Consider the following 17,068-nt stretch of genomic DNA (forward strand, 5'->3'; position numbering starts at 1 on the left):
ACCCAGATCTCACCCCAACAAATGGTAGGACTTACATCAAAACTCAGATCTTATGATGGGGCACCTGGGTAGCTCAGTTGATTAAGCATCCGACTTCGGCTCAGGTCATGATCTTGCGGTTTGTGGGTTCAAGCCCCACACCAGGCTCTGTGCTGACAGCTCAGAGCCCTGCTTCAGAGTTTATGTCTCCCTCTCTCTGTGTCTCTCTTTCTCAAAAATAAATAAACATTAAAAACAAACCTCAGAGCTTATGAGCCTAAGCCCATACTCTCTCCCATCCTGTGTGTGAAGGATGATCTGCTATATGCTCACAAGAGGTGTTCGCCAGACTCTCTATGCTCTGGGTCCAAAAGAACCTCTTCCTACACTCTGAACTGTTATCCAATGTCTAAGCATTGAATGGAACACCATGGGGCAGGAGCAAACCAGAAGCATGAGGCAGGCAGATTTTTCTTCCATTCTAGAATATTAGCCAATATCTCCAAATAAATGGAATTTTTCTTAATGTTCATTTAATGTTTTTATAAGGAGAAAAAGACTGTGAGAAATGAGGTTTGTATTGAAAACATACCAGCTAGACAGTTGAATGCTAAATGTACTGCACTGGCTGCAAACACAGAGGAAACACAGGTGTTCCAGGGCTTCTGCACGTGCTTACTTGCAGACACCCTAAAAGACTATCACAGTGACAAGACCTACTCCTGTGTGGTCTGAGTCTAGAATTAGAGAAGGTAAACAAGGCTGTAAGCCCATATACTAGAAGCTACAGTTTATACACAGGCTATGATTCTATCATACTATGTAAAAAAAAAAAAAAATGTCCTTATAGGCCAAGTTTTCTTAAATATACAACTATAATATGCATCTCTCCATAAACTAAACCACCTCTCCAAGAGAAGCATTTGGATCATAGATCTCTGTGGACATTGATAAGCTGGAAGGGAAACACTTCCTGACAAAGGCTGGCCTTGGCCATAGTCCAGTCATGGCACAGTCCAGTCATTTGTGTTGATTATGGCGGTTGTAGGTTCTAATCTTAGCTACTCATCTTACCAGAGGTGTTACCTTCGCTTAACCTGTGCCTGTTTTTCCTCATCTGTCAAAAACGCTTCACAACAGCAACTATTTTGTAGAATTGTTTTGAGGCTCGAATAAGAGTATAAAGTGCTTAGAATATTGCCTGGCACATAGTAATAATTACTATCATTTACTCAGTCTCCATAACCCTCACTCCAACGAAGCAAGGATAAGGAATGCTTACATTCATGGCATACTCAGTCAAACCTGGATGACAGCAGAAAGCCATCAGTGAACGTGTAACGGGTTTGTTTTTTTCTTAAGTGTTTATTTTTATTGTGGTAAAAATATATATAAAATTTGCCATTTTAACCATTTTTAGGTGTACAGTCCTACAGCATTCTGTATATTCACATTGTTTTACAACCATCACCACCATGGGTCATTCTTCTTTCACTCCTAAATATTCCAAAAGCAGAATGACATAAAAACTGGTGAGGTTAAGAGGTAGACACGTAAAAGATTTTCTAAGTTAGAAAACACACAACACTATCTGACAAACACTTACTATGTGAGTTCAGTTTCAAGCTTCAAATGCCTGTCTCTCTCTTTCTCTCTCTATGTCCCTCTTGCCTTGCATTGATTTATAAAGGAGAAGGACTATTTCTCTCTGCATGCTTGGGATCCAGTTCCAGCACAGACAGACCTGTGTTTCAACTCTGGCACTGAGGCTTGCTAGACAATGTGGCCTCAAGCAGGCTTACTCTGGGCCTGTATTGTTCCCTTACAAATAGACCTGGCATAATACTTATACCTCCTAGGGCTGTTCCAAGGAGTGAATGAGACTGTATATGTGAAAGCACCTGGCAGAGCAGACAATTAATCTTCACTCCTTATGTCAGCTCTGTGAAATACTGCATCTGAGATCATGGATAAGCAATTCCAAAGGGCAAGGAAAACATCCTTAATTTTCTGAAATTTTATCATAAAAGAAAATAAATTTAAATAGTAAGACAGCATAGTTTCCCCATCTTACTACTGATACAGAGGAGCCCTGCGCCCAGATGCTACCTACAGGTATGCAGGGCCACGTACTGTCATCCTGCATCTGTAACCAAGAGGTGTCTTCCTCACACTGCTCTGGAAATGCTCTAAAATACCCAAGTCAGCTGAGAGGGAAAAAATGTCCATGTTACCATATTCACTATCGCTGGTTAAAATTTTTTAAATAGAACCATAAAACATCTACACAGATGCCAAACATGTTTATTTCTGCATCCCTTTCAGAGTTTTCACATTTGAACATAATGTTCTGAAATAAACACATGCAGACCTGTAACTCCAACTTAGACCCATCAGGGCACACACTCACGACCTGTGATGACTGCACAGGATCGCTGCCCCACAAACCATCACCCAGAGCCATCTCTGAGTAAGGCAGGTAGAGTGACTTGAGTGCAGAGACAGAAATCATATTGGGTGGAATATAAATGAGGGAGAGAGGAAGCTATATGCTGAAGATTTCCATAAGCAGAGAGGCCAGGGGGTCTCAGCAAAAGACAGCCTCTCTAGACCATGCTCCCAGGTCCACAATAGCAGTGATGCATCTGCTCTGCACCGAACATCTATATCCAGGGGGAAGGATCATATCAATCTGCTCTGAACCCCTCACAGGCATGGCATGAGCTCCCATCAAACATTTGCTAAATGAACCCCTGCTTTCTGAGGCCTTTACATGTAGCTAACCTCTTGAAGATGGTGATAGAAGAAAACCACTTACTGAGCACCATCTATCTGCTAGGCTCTACAGTTGATACTTTACATATGTTACTTCATTTAATCCTTACTAAAATCCTACTGACTAGTTATTATTATATCCACTTTAGTGTTGTAAAAGGTGTGCTTCAGAATAGTCAGCTAACTTGTCAACATCACTGAGTAGAAATTTGGGGGAAGTTCAACACGGGAATGGCTACTTCTACTGGAAGCCAGGCCTTTTCTGGCCTCTGGGCTCATTCTGCAGTGGTAAGCACAAGATAGTCCAAACAAAGGATTCCAAACACTCTGCACACCAATACAGCAAGAATCTAGGACCCGAGAAAGAAATTCAAGGGGTCACATGTTGAAGAGTAACCTGGTTTCTGTACAAGTCTTTGATTTCTCCAGAACTAAACCATTCTTTACAGGGGTAACTTAAACATCCAAGTTTCAGAAGTATGATGGTCAAAAGCCAACATTTTTTAAAGAACCCTAATGAGATTTGTAGGTAGTTTTTGACCCTGGATATTCAAGGACAAGGAATTCATCCTAAACCATTGCTGATTACTTAAAACCATCATTCAAACCAGCCTTGTTGACTTTTGTGTGTATATCCTAAAATCCAGCAATGAGTGCCCATCATCACTTTGAGTCACCCTTTAGGATGCTCTGCTCAGAATTTAAAAGGCTGGGAAATGGAAAGGTTCAGCAAAATAAAAGTATGTCAGATTAAGCAGCAATTTGAATGATTTCAACTTTATAATTCCTATATTTGTTTTGATGTTATAGCTATTTAAAAGCTATAAACATAAGGATTTTATAACTATATTTATGTTGTACGTATTTAAGTAACCTTAAAATAAATACAGTTTCAAGCAATACTGACATTACTTCTTATCCTTATTTAAAATGGGTATATACACTCCTCAGGCATCAGGCTACCATAATGCCTCTAAAAAAGATGATCATCTTTGTCACAGTAGGAAAACTCTGGAAACAGTGCAGAATAGTTTACAGGAAAGAAAATGGAGATGCTTTAGGAGCTTATTAGAAAACAATTTACACATAGAAACAATGTTATTAAATAAGGGTTACGTTTGGAACTGAGGACCAGATGCCAGGCTAAATAGGGCAATGTAAAAACCAAGCACACACACCACAGTGTGTTCCGATAGCTCTCTTAGTAAATCTAACTTCCCTCAAGCCAGAGCATGCAAGATTTTACAAAAAGCTATTATTATCAATCATTTCTATATCTGTTAAATTACAAGTAGGAAGATCGTCTGGGCTTCTCTCACGCACATCACAAAAGATGTCATGGAACTGAGACAGACCCTGAAGTCAGAAAAATTGTAGAAGGATAAAGTCTAAGGGAGATGAAGAAGTGTTAGCAAAGGCATTGAGGTATTTAAAAATGTAAAAACTATTTGAGGATGGGCAAGTAGTCCAGTTTGTCTGGAACTTCAGTCACAGCAAGAGAATGATGGAAGAAAACACAAGGGAACTTTGAACTCCAGGCTGAGGAGTCTAGACTCTTTTTAGGAAACAAGAAACCATGAAAAGTTTGAGGACAAGAGAAGGTATAATTAAAGATGCATTTTAAAGAATGCTGGCAGAATGAGCCAAGGGGGAGAATGGAGGCAGAAGAAAGATTGCCTCCTTACCTTCTTTTCATCTGCAGCACATTACACACGTCTGGCAAGAGCTCTGCTTCACTAGTGCCGTGGGACAGTGACACCCAAACCTCAGCTAGAAGGAAAGCAACATCACAGACTGGCATCATGTGTTGTCCCTCTGTGTTTTGCTTTCTAAAAAGCCTTCAATGTCTTGTCATTTGGGAAATGCTGCCCATTATCGCCCATTAGGGACCTTCATATTCCAAGTTTCATATTAAACACTTTGAAAAGTTCTACAGTAAAGAAACCAATTAAATTTCTTCCTCCAAAATTTGGCCATGAATCACTCCCCCCCCCAGCCCCACCTCCCTTTAATTGATAAACAGCTCTCACTATCAACTAAAACAAGCATCCTTCAGGCAGATATGGAAAGTGTGAGCTAAGGTCATCCATGGTCGGCACACAGGCACAGCCTCAAAGGGGTGAGTAATAAGCTCAAAGTCTAGGTGGCTCAAGATCCTTCGGGGCTGTTCAGAGCCCTTGGAATAGTGTAGCACTGGTCAAGCCTCCAAGTAAGGCCACGTCCATCCTACACAGGGTCCCAGCACTCCAGCTAGTGTGAAAGATTTCCATGGAAAAATAAGCATTACAACAACTCCATTTAAGTGATTCTTTCCATTTTTTGGTTCTTAGTGGCTAAGAAAACACAATCACCTAAATTCATAAAATAGCTCTGTTTTGGATATCTGAAGACTATTAAATCAACTCTCATTCTTCTCCTTTATGAGTGATATAACCTTAATTTATTTAACAACTAGGTCTGACCATCCTTTTCACAAGAAAGACTTGTAAATTCTATAGGAATTTGGTTCATTTATTTAGTCATCCAAGGATATATGTTTCTTCTAACACTGAACGAAATGATTCCAGAAGCCCAAGAAATTAAAAAAATTTTTTTTTTCAACGTTTATTTATTTTTGGGACAGACAGAGACAGAGCATGAACGGGGGAGGGGTAGAGAGAGAGGGAGACACAGAATCAGAAACAGGCTCCAGGCTCTGAGCCATCAGCCCAGAGCCCGACGCGGGGCTCGAACTCACGGACCGCGAGATCGTGACCTGGCTGAAGTCGGACGCTTAACCGACTGCGCCACCCAGGCGCCCCAGCCCAAGAAATTTAATTATGCAAAACAGTATTTAAGGGTGTCATTAGTGGTGGGGAGGGAGCAGAATCCTAACACTGGCATCTTCTTTAGGATGTAATGGTGATAACCTAGGCAGGATGCTTTCCAAGTCAGGAGAAAGTACAGCAAACCTCAGATGAAATCTCCATCACTATTAGGACACTTCAACAGAGAGCTGACTGACCCAGCCTGAAAGGATTCCCATTTCTCTATGCCCAGAGGCACCAGGGTTGCGGGGGGGGGGGGGTGTAGAGAGGGTGTTCTTACAGAAGTCTTATCTTGCTGGCATCTATTCATCTACATTATTGCTTCCATGAACTAAAGCCAGACAGAGACTATCTGAAAGAACAAAAACAATGAACTTAGGATGCTTGAGTTTTCACTGCCAAAATGAAACATTAGCATCACTGTCGTAATGATGGCACTCAGGTAGGCTCTACAGCATCATGCTGCAAAGAGCTCCATAAACATGCATTAATCTCATGACACCCTGCAGTGCAAGCAGGGCTGCTCCATCTCACAGCTGAATGGCAGGAACAGGCCACAGTAACTGGGAACAGGCACCTGGAAGAAATGGAGCTCAGCACAGTCTCAGAAGCTGGACTAACCAATCCCTTTGAAAATTCAGTCATAGGGGTGCCTGGCTGGCTCAGAGGAGCATGTGACTCAATCTCGGGGTTGTGGGTTCGAGCTCCACATTGAGTGTAGAGATTATTTAAAAATAATAAAATCTTTTAAAAATTCAGTCATAAACCTTAATAAAGTTCACATCTTTGAACTCCATAATTCTAATTCTGGGACCTTAACCTAAGAAAATAGCCCAATACATAGAAAAGCTTTTTGCACAACAGTGTTCACCAAAGCATTATCTATAAGGGCAAAAGCTGTCAAAAACTTCAATATCCAATAATAAAAGCACAATTTAAAAATTCAAGTACACATACATAAAGAATATGATGTAGCAATTTTAAGGCATATTTCTAAAGAAAATGCTCGTAATGTTAAAGGTGAATGATCAGGTTATAAAAGTGAACACATGTTATAAAAACAGTTTATAGGAAGAAATGTACACAGGAAAAAAAGATGGAAAAGATGTAAGCCAGATGTTAACAGTGGAAAGCTTCATATGGCAAGGCTATAGGATGGGTAATTATTTTGTTCTTGCAATTTGTCTGAGCTTTCCAAATTTGCTTACAATGAATAGGTATTACTTGTAAAAGAGAAAATTAAGTCTTTTTTGTTATAAAATAGTACCTAACTGATTAAAATCACTTCCAAATTACATGTGCTAAGAAAACTTACAATAATGTGTAAATTCTTATATGCAAGAATAGAAAATCATAAGTAGGAGGATGAATTTGCAATATGTATCCATGGGTGTACACCTATATTCACACAGGAAGCAAAATGTAAGAGGGGATTGGAAAGACACAGGCAAACCAGCAATGGCATGGGGACGAAGGGGCTTCCAAGCTCCCACCAGCCGTCACAGTAATTGCACTCACTGCAAAACAAGCAGTGGGCTTGCCATGCAAACACAGCTTCATACTGGTCTACCAGGCTTCCCTCCTGGCCAGACTGCAGCCCCTAAGTACTTCTTTAATAGGAATCCTGAGCCCTCCAGACTCCCATCACCAAGGGAATTGAAACCTAAAATATAAACTAACAAATTTTTTTAAGTGGAGATATGGTTAACTGTATAATGACTTTGTCACACTCTAAGACAAGATTTAAAGCCAAGGACAAATGCTTTAACCCCTTCACCATTTCAAATATCGAAGGCAAGACTTTTTTCCACTGGCCTAGAAAATCCACAAAATCAGTGCATCTTCAATTCCAGAAACTAAGACATCAGCACCTTTAGTTGCTCTGGGATAAGAAAAGTCTAAAGTCAAGAAACATAAGAACGGCAAACCAACTAAGTGGGTGGGCACCAGCCTCTGACTCACCTCTAAGACTACAGCTTTACTGCATTGCTTGGGCAGGGACAGAGGATCGGCCCTTTCATCCTACATCATAAGTAACTATTACCAACCATGTGGGGAAAGAAAGATGAGAAGAGCAGGCAAAAAATAAAAATGATGAGCCCACTCCACAGGGACCCACTCCAGAGAAGGCTGGGTACTTCTATCTCCTTTATTCCATCACTGGTTATTTCCCTAGAGAAAGTGGGGCACTAAAACCATTGTCCTACAGGTACTTGTGCGCCTGGCTCTTATAACTAATATCCAACAATCCACAGCTTCCTTGAGAATGTGCAGATTATTCAATCACCTGTGTTGAGGAAATGGGACAAGTCAGTTCCTTTTTTCAAGTACTGACTCTCCCAACCCACCCTCTCCTCTAAACTCTAACCACCACTCTTTGTACAGTGTTGGCTCTCACAGCTTGCCAGACTTTCAAATGCACCGAGCACCTGGGGATCTTGTTAGACTATAGGTCCTGGTTTAGCAGGGCTAGTTGATGCAATTAAACCCCACTCTCTGAGGAGGAGACCCAGGCAGTGGTAAGGCTCTCCAGGTGACCCGCATGTGCAGCCAAGTTTGCATACAGGGCTAAGAGATTTCAAAAGGCCACCAGCCTGGTCTAACTGCTGGCTCTGAGTGTGCCCCTGCATCAACAATACCAGCACACACACACAGGTAAAGCACATGGTAAGCTCTCTAAAATATTGGCCATGGATATTATTTTACTACTACTACCAATATGATTATTATTCAGGTAGGCTGATGCAACTAGGAGGAGGTCAAATTTGTAAGGAAATAGAGTTCTTCAGTAAATTATAATTTAAAAGAAGTTCAGAAAATATGAACTGGGGAGGAGCCTTGAGAGGGTGGCTAAAAGCAAATGTAGGAGGAGGTGACCATGGTCCTGTGCCCATAACCAGGGCAGTAACAGTCATAATTACAGCTGCCATTTTCTTGGGCCTTAATGTTTCAGGCACTGTCCTAACTAACTGTGAATTTTCCAGGCAGAACCCAGTGGTTTCCATTATTCAGAACCAACTGTCTCAAGGCCCCAGGCTCAAGATGGCCTGGGATCTTGACAGGAATGGGGGATGTCTTCATTTTTCCTCAGAAAATGAGGAAACTGGTGAGGACTGGACACAACTCTGTTAACTGTGAACCATGGCAGACTAATGTCAGGCTCAGGAGAGACTGTGTGTAGAATCCAATGGGGTGCCCCCCTCACCTCCACTCCCTGGTCAGGCTCCTCTAAAAGGCTGACTGCCCAAGAAGGCAATGGCAGTAAAGTAGGAGTCTCAAAAGCCATGCAGGGGGAGGCAACAACTACAGGAGCTTTTCACCTCCTGGGCAGGCATTGAAACAGCTGAGGAGCGTGAACACGAGGCTAGTCTACATTTTGAACCATGTGCTGCTCTTCCTCCAGTTCTTTTTGTTACCTCTTCCTCTCAGAATTGCTTTAGGAGCTTCTTTCCTTACACCTCCTGGTTGCCTCTCCTCCCCAGATGTCTTCCAGAGAGTGGGGAAGAAGAGTTTGAAGGGCCTGGCCACTTCACAGAGGTATGCCCTGTATGCTACGCTTCACACAGAATAGAGAAAGTGACATTCCATGAAGGAGCAGCTCATGTGACTGAAACAGCTGAAGTGGACCCATTAAGGGAGGACAGGAGAACAGGGTTTCCAATCAGCCAGACTGGAAGTCTGAGATGGTCTAAAGCACTCAACTTTGTATGCTTTTCTGAATCTACACTTAAATACAGTTTCATTCATTTTCAAAGGGCTGTTACCACCCCAAGAGGACCGTCCCCAGCACAGCCCCCAGGATGAAGGCTCCCATGTTATAGACACAGATGGTGACAGTCTAAGGAGCTCGCTCAAAGTGTGAGCACAGAGCGCAAGGACTGGACTGGGCAGCCAGGCTCAACCCTGTAACTCCACATTAGGAAAGAGCCAAGGTCTGGAAAGGATCGAACTCCATACTCAGCACTCACATATGTAGTCTCATTTCTTCCCCAGAGCAGGGCAGTTGAGTCCGTGTCCATCTTCATTTAGAAATGAGCAAAAGGAAACAGAAAAAAGCTCAATGACTGTCCAAGAGCAGAGCTCTCATCAGGGGAGAGGGCAGAGCCCCAATCCAAGTCTGTGTGGCCCTCAGGCTGAGCCACAACCTCTCCAGGCACACAACAACCTGACCTGCTCTCTCCACAGAATTTGAAATGTTGCAAACTTTTAAGACTCACAGGACCAGAGAATGTGGTCACTTATTGTGATTATACTACCATCTTTCCTTAAAAAAAAAAAAAAAAAAAAAAGCCCAAAAAACTATCTTCTTATATAAAAATGTTTCTCCTTGATTCCATTAGTTTCTTTAACTTCACCGCCCCCATTTTATAAATAAGGAGGCAGAAGCCTGGGATGTTAAGTGAATCTGACAAGGAACAAGGACCCAAATTCAAAAGGCCCTGTGTTTCAGGCCATGGGTCTGGGGTGTCAGCCAGACTGAGTGGTTCCCTGCAAAATGTGCAAACTGGCAGCCAGTGGGCAAAGCAATGTCAAATAGTGATGCGGGGCTTCTCCATAAGCTCACTTACATGAGAAGAATCTCAACTGAGTGGTTAGTTCAGCAGAATTTCCACCCCCACCACCATTTGCACACAAATAAATCTGAGAAGGAAAACTAAAGATGGGGAGGGAGAAGTCACTCATCATCAATAACTTTATTCCCTCAGAGAGTCTTCCCACTTCTGTAAAGAAAAACATATCCTCTATTCATAGCTCTGCAAGTGACATATTTCCTTTAGAGAACAATGACTTGCAGAATATTGTGTGTGCCATATTACTCGACAAAAGTAGAATCATATAATGTCAAATGTTTTTTCAAATTTCTATTTAGAGAGAAGAAAAACATACTATTATTTTGTCAAAATCAGTCACCATGGCAGCCTGAGCCCCTTGACTCTGAATTCCTTCAGTTCATAAACATAAATGCATACTCATTTTATAGAATTGTTTGTTACTTTATTACCTACCAACTAAGTTCAAATAAAGTTTTAAGCGTGGAGAATTCTCACCTGTGAAAGCATTTGTGGCCTGAAAACCAGCTTCCTGCATACTGCTCCCCAGACAAGCCTGTGCTCCAACTCTTAAGCTATCCTGTCAAGAGAAAACTGCCTGGGCGAGGCCTCAGGTCACTTCCATCTTAGCTTGTCGGAGTCCATCGCTCTGCCCCGTCCGGCTTTTGGTAGCATCTGATGCCCACCTGTCCTGCTCCCAGACCCTGAGAGCAGGTGGTACCTGGGACGGCACCCAGTCCAGCAGCGTGCACACTTGGGGCACACAGTCACGTCAGCCGTCCAGCCAGAGAGTGAAGGCCATGGTGAGCCCAGGAGCAGAGGAAGCTGTCCCGCTGAGACCTGCTTTCCCACCTTAGAGTGAGGCCCTCCTCAGCCACTTGGCAGCCAGCATCCTCCACGGGTCTCAGCCGCTCTAAGGGAGCTCAGTATGGTCTGATCTGCTGCTCTCTGTGCTTCGCCTCTCCCTTGCTGAAATTAAAAAGAAAGAGATCACTTTCCTGATGACCTGTAGGAACATGAAATTTAGTAGACCCATTGAGGCCAAAAAAAGGAGAAAAAGAAAAAGCTACCCAGAGCAATGTTCATGGTCATGCTATGGGCACTGGAGGAGCTCTGGGGAGGCGGTAGGTGCACCACCTTTTCCTGAGTGCCTGTGAAGGGGCAGGGAGCAGAGGTAGCTTTTACTTGCACCCCAGAAGAAAAGACAGAAGACAGTATTCACTGCTCCGAGCCTCTCTAAGAATGGCTACAAAGGCCATACAATATTCAAATGTCTTTCCCTCAGTTACTTGTAGTTCACAGGTACCCTGAAGAAGAAACCCATTTCCCAAGCTTGTTCCTGAGGTCTTAGAAGTGAGGTCTGAGGTTCCTATCCACTGCTGTCAGTACTCCTAGAATGACTTGTGTTGAGGAGTTTTAAAAAATGACTCTCAAGGGGGAAAACAAAGGCCTATAACAATATTTTAAAGAGTGAGAAGGAAAAGCAAGTTTAATCTGAAATTTTGCATTACCTATTACATACCATTATATAATATAAAAGCATTTTACAAAATATTTCTCAGATACTTTAGTGTTGTTATAGTATACAAGAAGCAACACTAATAACAAGAACGTTAGAAGCCCAAAGATGAGACTTTTTAAAATAGAATCCGAATAGGACTCTCCAGTATTAGAGAAAAATCTTTTTTCCATTATCAGCACTTCACTCTAATCAATTCATATCGATCTTTCAAAAATACAACCTTATTCCTCTTTTTCACCATCAAACTAAAGGAAAGAAAAATAATTTCAGAAAATGGCACATAACAGAAAAGAACACTCTGTTAAGCCCTCTTGTTGTAAATATAAAGTAGTAAAGGAAACATCACTAATGCAGGCTAGCTATAAGGAAGACCTTATGTATTAATGAAGTGCTGTAATTATGTTAATAAATTCAATTGTATTGCCTTCATGTACCTGCAGTAACAATCACAGTTAATAAGGTGTAGTGTACCACAAGTCCTTAAATTTAATGAATAGGTGGAAAAAATTATTCCAATTAAAATAACTTATGCAAATGGTAGTTCTGAAGTGCTTGAAAATGTGACAAAACATTTTTTCTCTGAATTGAAACATTCCATGTAAAATGACCAACACACACAGTGTGAGCATCCTAACGGCCTACACTAACTTCTAAAGTAAACTAACCACATGCACTATACCTATCAATTTGAGGAAATGGAAGTGCCAGAAAAAAACAAAACCACCTGCCCCTATAAAACCTCTATTTTCTTTGCCCTTTGCTATGGTGCTTTCAATGCACAGAAACAGTAGACTTTACTTGTTCTTTTTCTTTAAACTCAGAGACAAACGAAGCGTGATGAGGTTTTTGTTACTTTATCGTGGGCTTTCTGTTTATTTTATTTTGTTTCATTGCAAAAGGTATGCTACCTCAATTTTTAAAAACAAAATCAAGCTATCCTATATCACATTTCAAATGGCTATGGAAAAGACTGAGGCAGATGTGGACCAAAATGGAACAAACAATTTTTTTTCTTTTCTTCCTTTTACCATCTTCATCATACTCACCAATTCTTATAATGTCTATTTATTTTTGAGAGAAAGAGAGAGAGAGAGTACAAGCGAGGAAGGGGCAGAGACAGGAGGAGACACAGAATCTGAAGCAGGCTCCAGGCTCTGAGCTGTCAGCACAGAGCCCGCTGTGGGGCTTGAACCCATGAGCTGTGAGATCATGACCTGAACCGAAGTTGGATGCTTAACCAACTGAGCCACCCAGGCGCCCCCACGCTCACCAATTCTTAACTTTACTTCTAAAAGAGAAGTATGGTGACAGGTATCTAACAGCTCAAATTGGGGTCTCAGGAATGGTATTGGTCAGAACTTTTAGGGCAATGTGTAAACTAATAAAGACCAGAGGAACACAGTATTATCCCATTAGTGAGTAACTTTCAAATTCCTGCATATACTCAGTCTCCATAAATGCAATTTTTAAGTTAAAATGAAACTGTAACTTCCATAAAATGTTTTCTTCCTAACTACTAACACATATTCCTTTTGTAGAAATATACAAGAAAGTAGCAAGAGTGCCCAGGACCTGAAGCCTCTGTTCTGTTCAGTAAGGGACCCACGCATCCAGGACAGGACAAGGAACCCAGTCACGCTCAGTAAGAAAGTGTCAGATGACCCAACAGGCTGGGGAACACAGGTGGATGACTAGAACCCAGAATTAGGAGAAGCAAAGCACATCTGCTTTCACAGCTTAACAACCAACCAAGAATCAGCAAAAAAGGCAGAGAAACAGAACAAATGGTGGTCTCACCCACTTTCCCCATCTAACCCTCTCCTATGGCTCTTGCTCATGATCCTTCTCACCTTCCAATCACAGCTCAAATGTCCCTGGTCAGAGAGGCCTCCATGATTATCCCCCAGGATAAATTCCCAGCCTATCTACCCAGCTTCCCAGCACTTGCCATAGTCATAGCTGCATGCAGGGGTCCTGATCATTTAGCACCCATCTTTTGCTGGACTCTAAGTGCATTGAAGACAAGGACAGTGACTGACTGACTTTCCACCTCCCTTCAGCAGCTAAGATACTGCCTGATGCCTGTTCTGCTGAATGAATGGAAGAGTGGATGAAGGCCATTGGTGTTCGGAGGGGTACACACAGAAGAGCTCAGCAAACACTTACAAAACAAACCCACCCCAAGCAGTGAACAGAGGTAGCATTTCCTGAGAGACTATTCTGCACGGCTGGCTCAGAGCCTCTGAACTGGGAGGGTTCTCTGAAATGGTCAAGATGAGGCAGTGACTACCAGTGATCATTCCTACTCACTTCACAGAACGTCCTGTCCTATCAAGTAGAGGATAGGATACTGAGAAAGAAAGAAAAGAAAGAAAAGAAAAGAAAAGAAAAAGAAAAGAAAAGAAAAGAAAAGAAAAGAAAAGAAAAGAAAAGAGTAAAGAGAGAGAGGCAACTTACCCAGCTAGCAAGATCACAGAGTCATCCTGAGTCACACATTCAAGATCCCTTGCTACAGAAAGCAGGCTACCATCATCCTGTCTTTTATACACACACACACACACACACACACACACACACACACACACACACACACATACATTCTATTTATACTGGAAAGATGGACAGGCCTAACCAGGAAGTAAATTAATTCAATACTGCACTTGAAAAATGTCATTAAGTCCCTCCCACAACAGAGCAACAGTTACTAAGGAAATAGAGCACACCAAATGGAAAAACATCCCTACAGGAAGGGACATTTTTTTAAAACATGAACACCCACAAAACCTAACCAAATAAGTTGTAGAATATGTTTTTGCCTTACCACTTATTCCTAAAAACTTACATGAAATGCAGTCCTCCTAGAAATCGCTGGGGAATGAAATCTTAACTGCATTCAACAGCTCACAGCTCTCACAAAATTACACTACAAAAATAGGCATATGCAATTCAGGAAACATTAGGGTTATACACTAGGCACAAAGGCCAAAACCCAGAAGAGAAAGCGAAACGAACTTTTTTAAAAATCTAGCAACATTCAAAAAATTTGTAGTGCATAAGAAATAAACACTGCAGCTTCATTTTTTATTTCCTCTCACTGTGGACAGACTGCTTCACTGGCCTAGTGTCGGTTACCTAGGTGATGGCTAGACTGAGCAGCCCAACGGGCTCCAGGCCGAAAAGACTCTGAGAGTTGAGGCTCTGTGCCTATGTCTGATGATCTGTCACTGTTCTAATCACCAAATAAGTCCTAGGAAGAAAGTCCACTGAGAAATGAAGAGACAGCTCTAACCTTGACAACACACACACACACACACACACACACACACACACACACACACCATGAAAATTAATACATGAAGAGTCACTGCTTATGGGAAAAAAATCTCAATTACTGGCTGGTTCACTTAAGTTTAAAGGGGTAATGGACTTTCAGGGAGACAGATGTGACAAAAAGTAGACAGAAGAAACCTGAGGATCTGTTTCTAACCAGAGTCTGAATCAGGTGTCACCCTGGGAAAGAGATGTCACACTTACCCACATGAGCTCCTCAACCTCATGAACAGATAATCTGGACCTTGGCAAGTTTCCATGTCTCAACATTTCCTAATAGCATAAAAGGATGTCCTTGGAAAAAACACAGCCCCTGCCCTCAAGGCAGCCATGGGGCAGACAACACCAGATAGGACATCCTTCCCCTGGTTCTGGGCCCACTTACAGAACTTGGTCGAGTCCCTCAGCCTGTCAAACTCACACTTTCTCATTTGTGAAGTGAAGACATGAAACTTGAAGTCCCTTCTGAATAAGTCCTCCTTGAATATTCTGCTGTGGCCCTGTCTCTGGTCAAGGGAGACAGGACAAATGTGTATGAAAAGAACATAGTGACCAAATACAGAAAATCTGCACATAAACCCAAGTCTGAGAACAAGTCAGAGAAATGAGCTGCTTGCAACCAGGGAAGGCCAGGTTGGGTATTATAGATCCTTCATGCTACTATTAATTTCTATGATTCGGGGCTATAAAACAATTTGAAGTTGTATTATAAAAGCTATAAAGGGGCACCCGGGTGGCGCAGTTGGTTGAGCCTCCGACTCTTGATCTCAGCTCAGGTCATGATCTCACAGCTCGTAGGTTCGAGCCCCACATCGAGCTCTGTGCTGACGGTGTGAAGCCTGCTTGGGATTCTGTCTCTCCTTCTCTCTCACCCTCCCCTGCTCGTGTGTGTGCACACATGCTCTCTCTCTCTAAATAAATAAACTTAAAAATTAAAAACAAACAAACAAACAAAAAAACATCCTAGCCCTGGGAAGCTTGATGGGCTCCAGATAATTAGGTCAGCATTTTAGGAAACAAGTGCAAAATCAAATATACACACAAGCTGCAAACTGGAAAACGCAGTAATTATATTAGAACATCCTTTAAAATGTCACTTTGACAAATACGACACCTGATAAATCCGAAGGACTATAGTCTGAGGTTCTACTCAAACCAGGTGGGAGAAAGTTCCCCTCCCCCCAAATAAGCAAATAGGATACTGTCCCTAGTGAATCAGGAAGTCTGTAACTATCTCCTCATGCTATCTAGGAGCAAAGGAAGCAAGAGGTTGTCTATCCCACCCCTTCATTTTATGGAGGAGACTGAGGTTCATGGAGGAGAGGCAATGTGTTGAAAGTGACTGTGATGATAAAGGCAGAGCTGGGAATGAAACCAGGTATCAGTCTAGGCCCAAGCTCCCAAGTTCTCCCATTCACACAAACTGGCCAAAAGGAAGAAGCTGAAAAAGGGATGTGGTACACACCTATACCACTACCAATGGGGACCAGGGAATCCTGAGAAGTTTTCCACTTTCCCAGGCCCACACCACAACACCAATGTGCTAAAAAGAAAAGTCAAGGAAGGGTCGGGAGCTTGGTACAGAATCAGAATGTGCACTGAAGTTTCACCTGACACAGTCTGAGCACATCATGGTCACCTCAGCTGTGAACGCCAGGCAAGCAGAAGGTGGCTGCATGAGAAATGGTTACCCCTCCATGCCTGGTACAAGGGGTACAGACTGGCCACACTAGGGAGTTGGGCTTGAGATGCTCCACACTTAGCACTCTCCCCCATTCCAATTGTCTTCAGATAAAATTAGCTTGCAATGGGCATGACAGGCAAAGAAAAATCGGCTCCCACAGGGAGCTAACAAGTGTGAGCAATAAGGAGGAGGAGCTGTCCTCTGGTTCTTCGGTAAGAGTAGGAGAGAGTGACGACTGAGGAGCTATCTGTGTGAAACAGTGTTTGTCCTGCCCATATGCACTCCCCACACCAAGCCACTCCCTGCCCCAGCTAACAGCAGCCTTCCATACAACACCTAGGCCTTGCCTAAGACAAGCCCTGCTCTCTGTCCTACAGAATGCTGTACAAGCTGCATCCTTTCATTCAGTATTTCAATAGCT

General features: G+C 42.4%; 1 protein-coding gene across 3 annotated transcripts in view; it reads right to left on the reverse strand.

Annotated features, from left to right (window-relative positions):
• LDLRAD4 (low density lipoprotein receptor class A domain containing 4) overlaps positions 1-11,097 on the reverse strand; it is a 252,513-nt gene extending 241,416 nt beyond the window's left edge. For 2 of the 3 annotated variants that reach the window (XM_086682395.1, XM_025931101.2), the window contains exon 1: positions 10,610-11,097. In XM_086682395.1, coding sequence (XP_086538521.1) covers positions 10,610-10,649 — 40 coding nt within the window. In that variant the 5' untranslated portion in view covers positions 10,650-11,097. The remainder of the gene's footprint in view (positions 1-10,609) is intronic. The other variant, XM_086682396.1, reaches the window with a different exon arrangement.
• Between the last annotated feature and the right edge of the window lie 5,971 nt (positions 11,098-17,068).

The sequence above is a fragment of the Puma concolor genome, chromosome D3, assembly GCF_028749965.1.
Source record: "Puma concolor isolate L17-30 chromosome D3, mPumCon1.1.hap2, whole genome shotgun sequence".
In the NCBI taxonomy this organism is placed as follows: domain Eukaryota; kingdom Metazoa; phylum Chordata; class Mammalia; order Carnivora; family Felidae; genus Puma; species Puma concolor.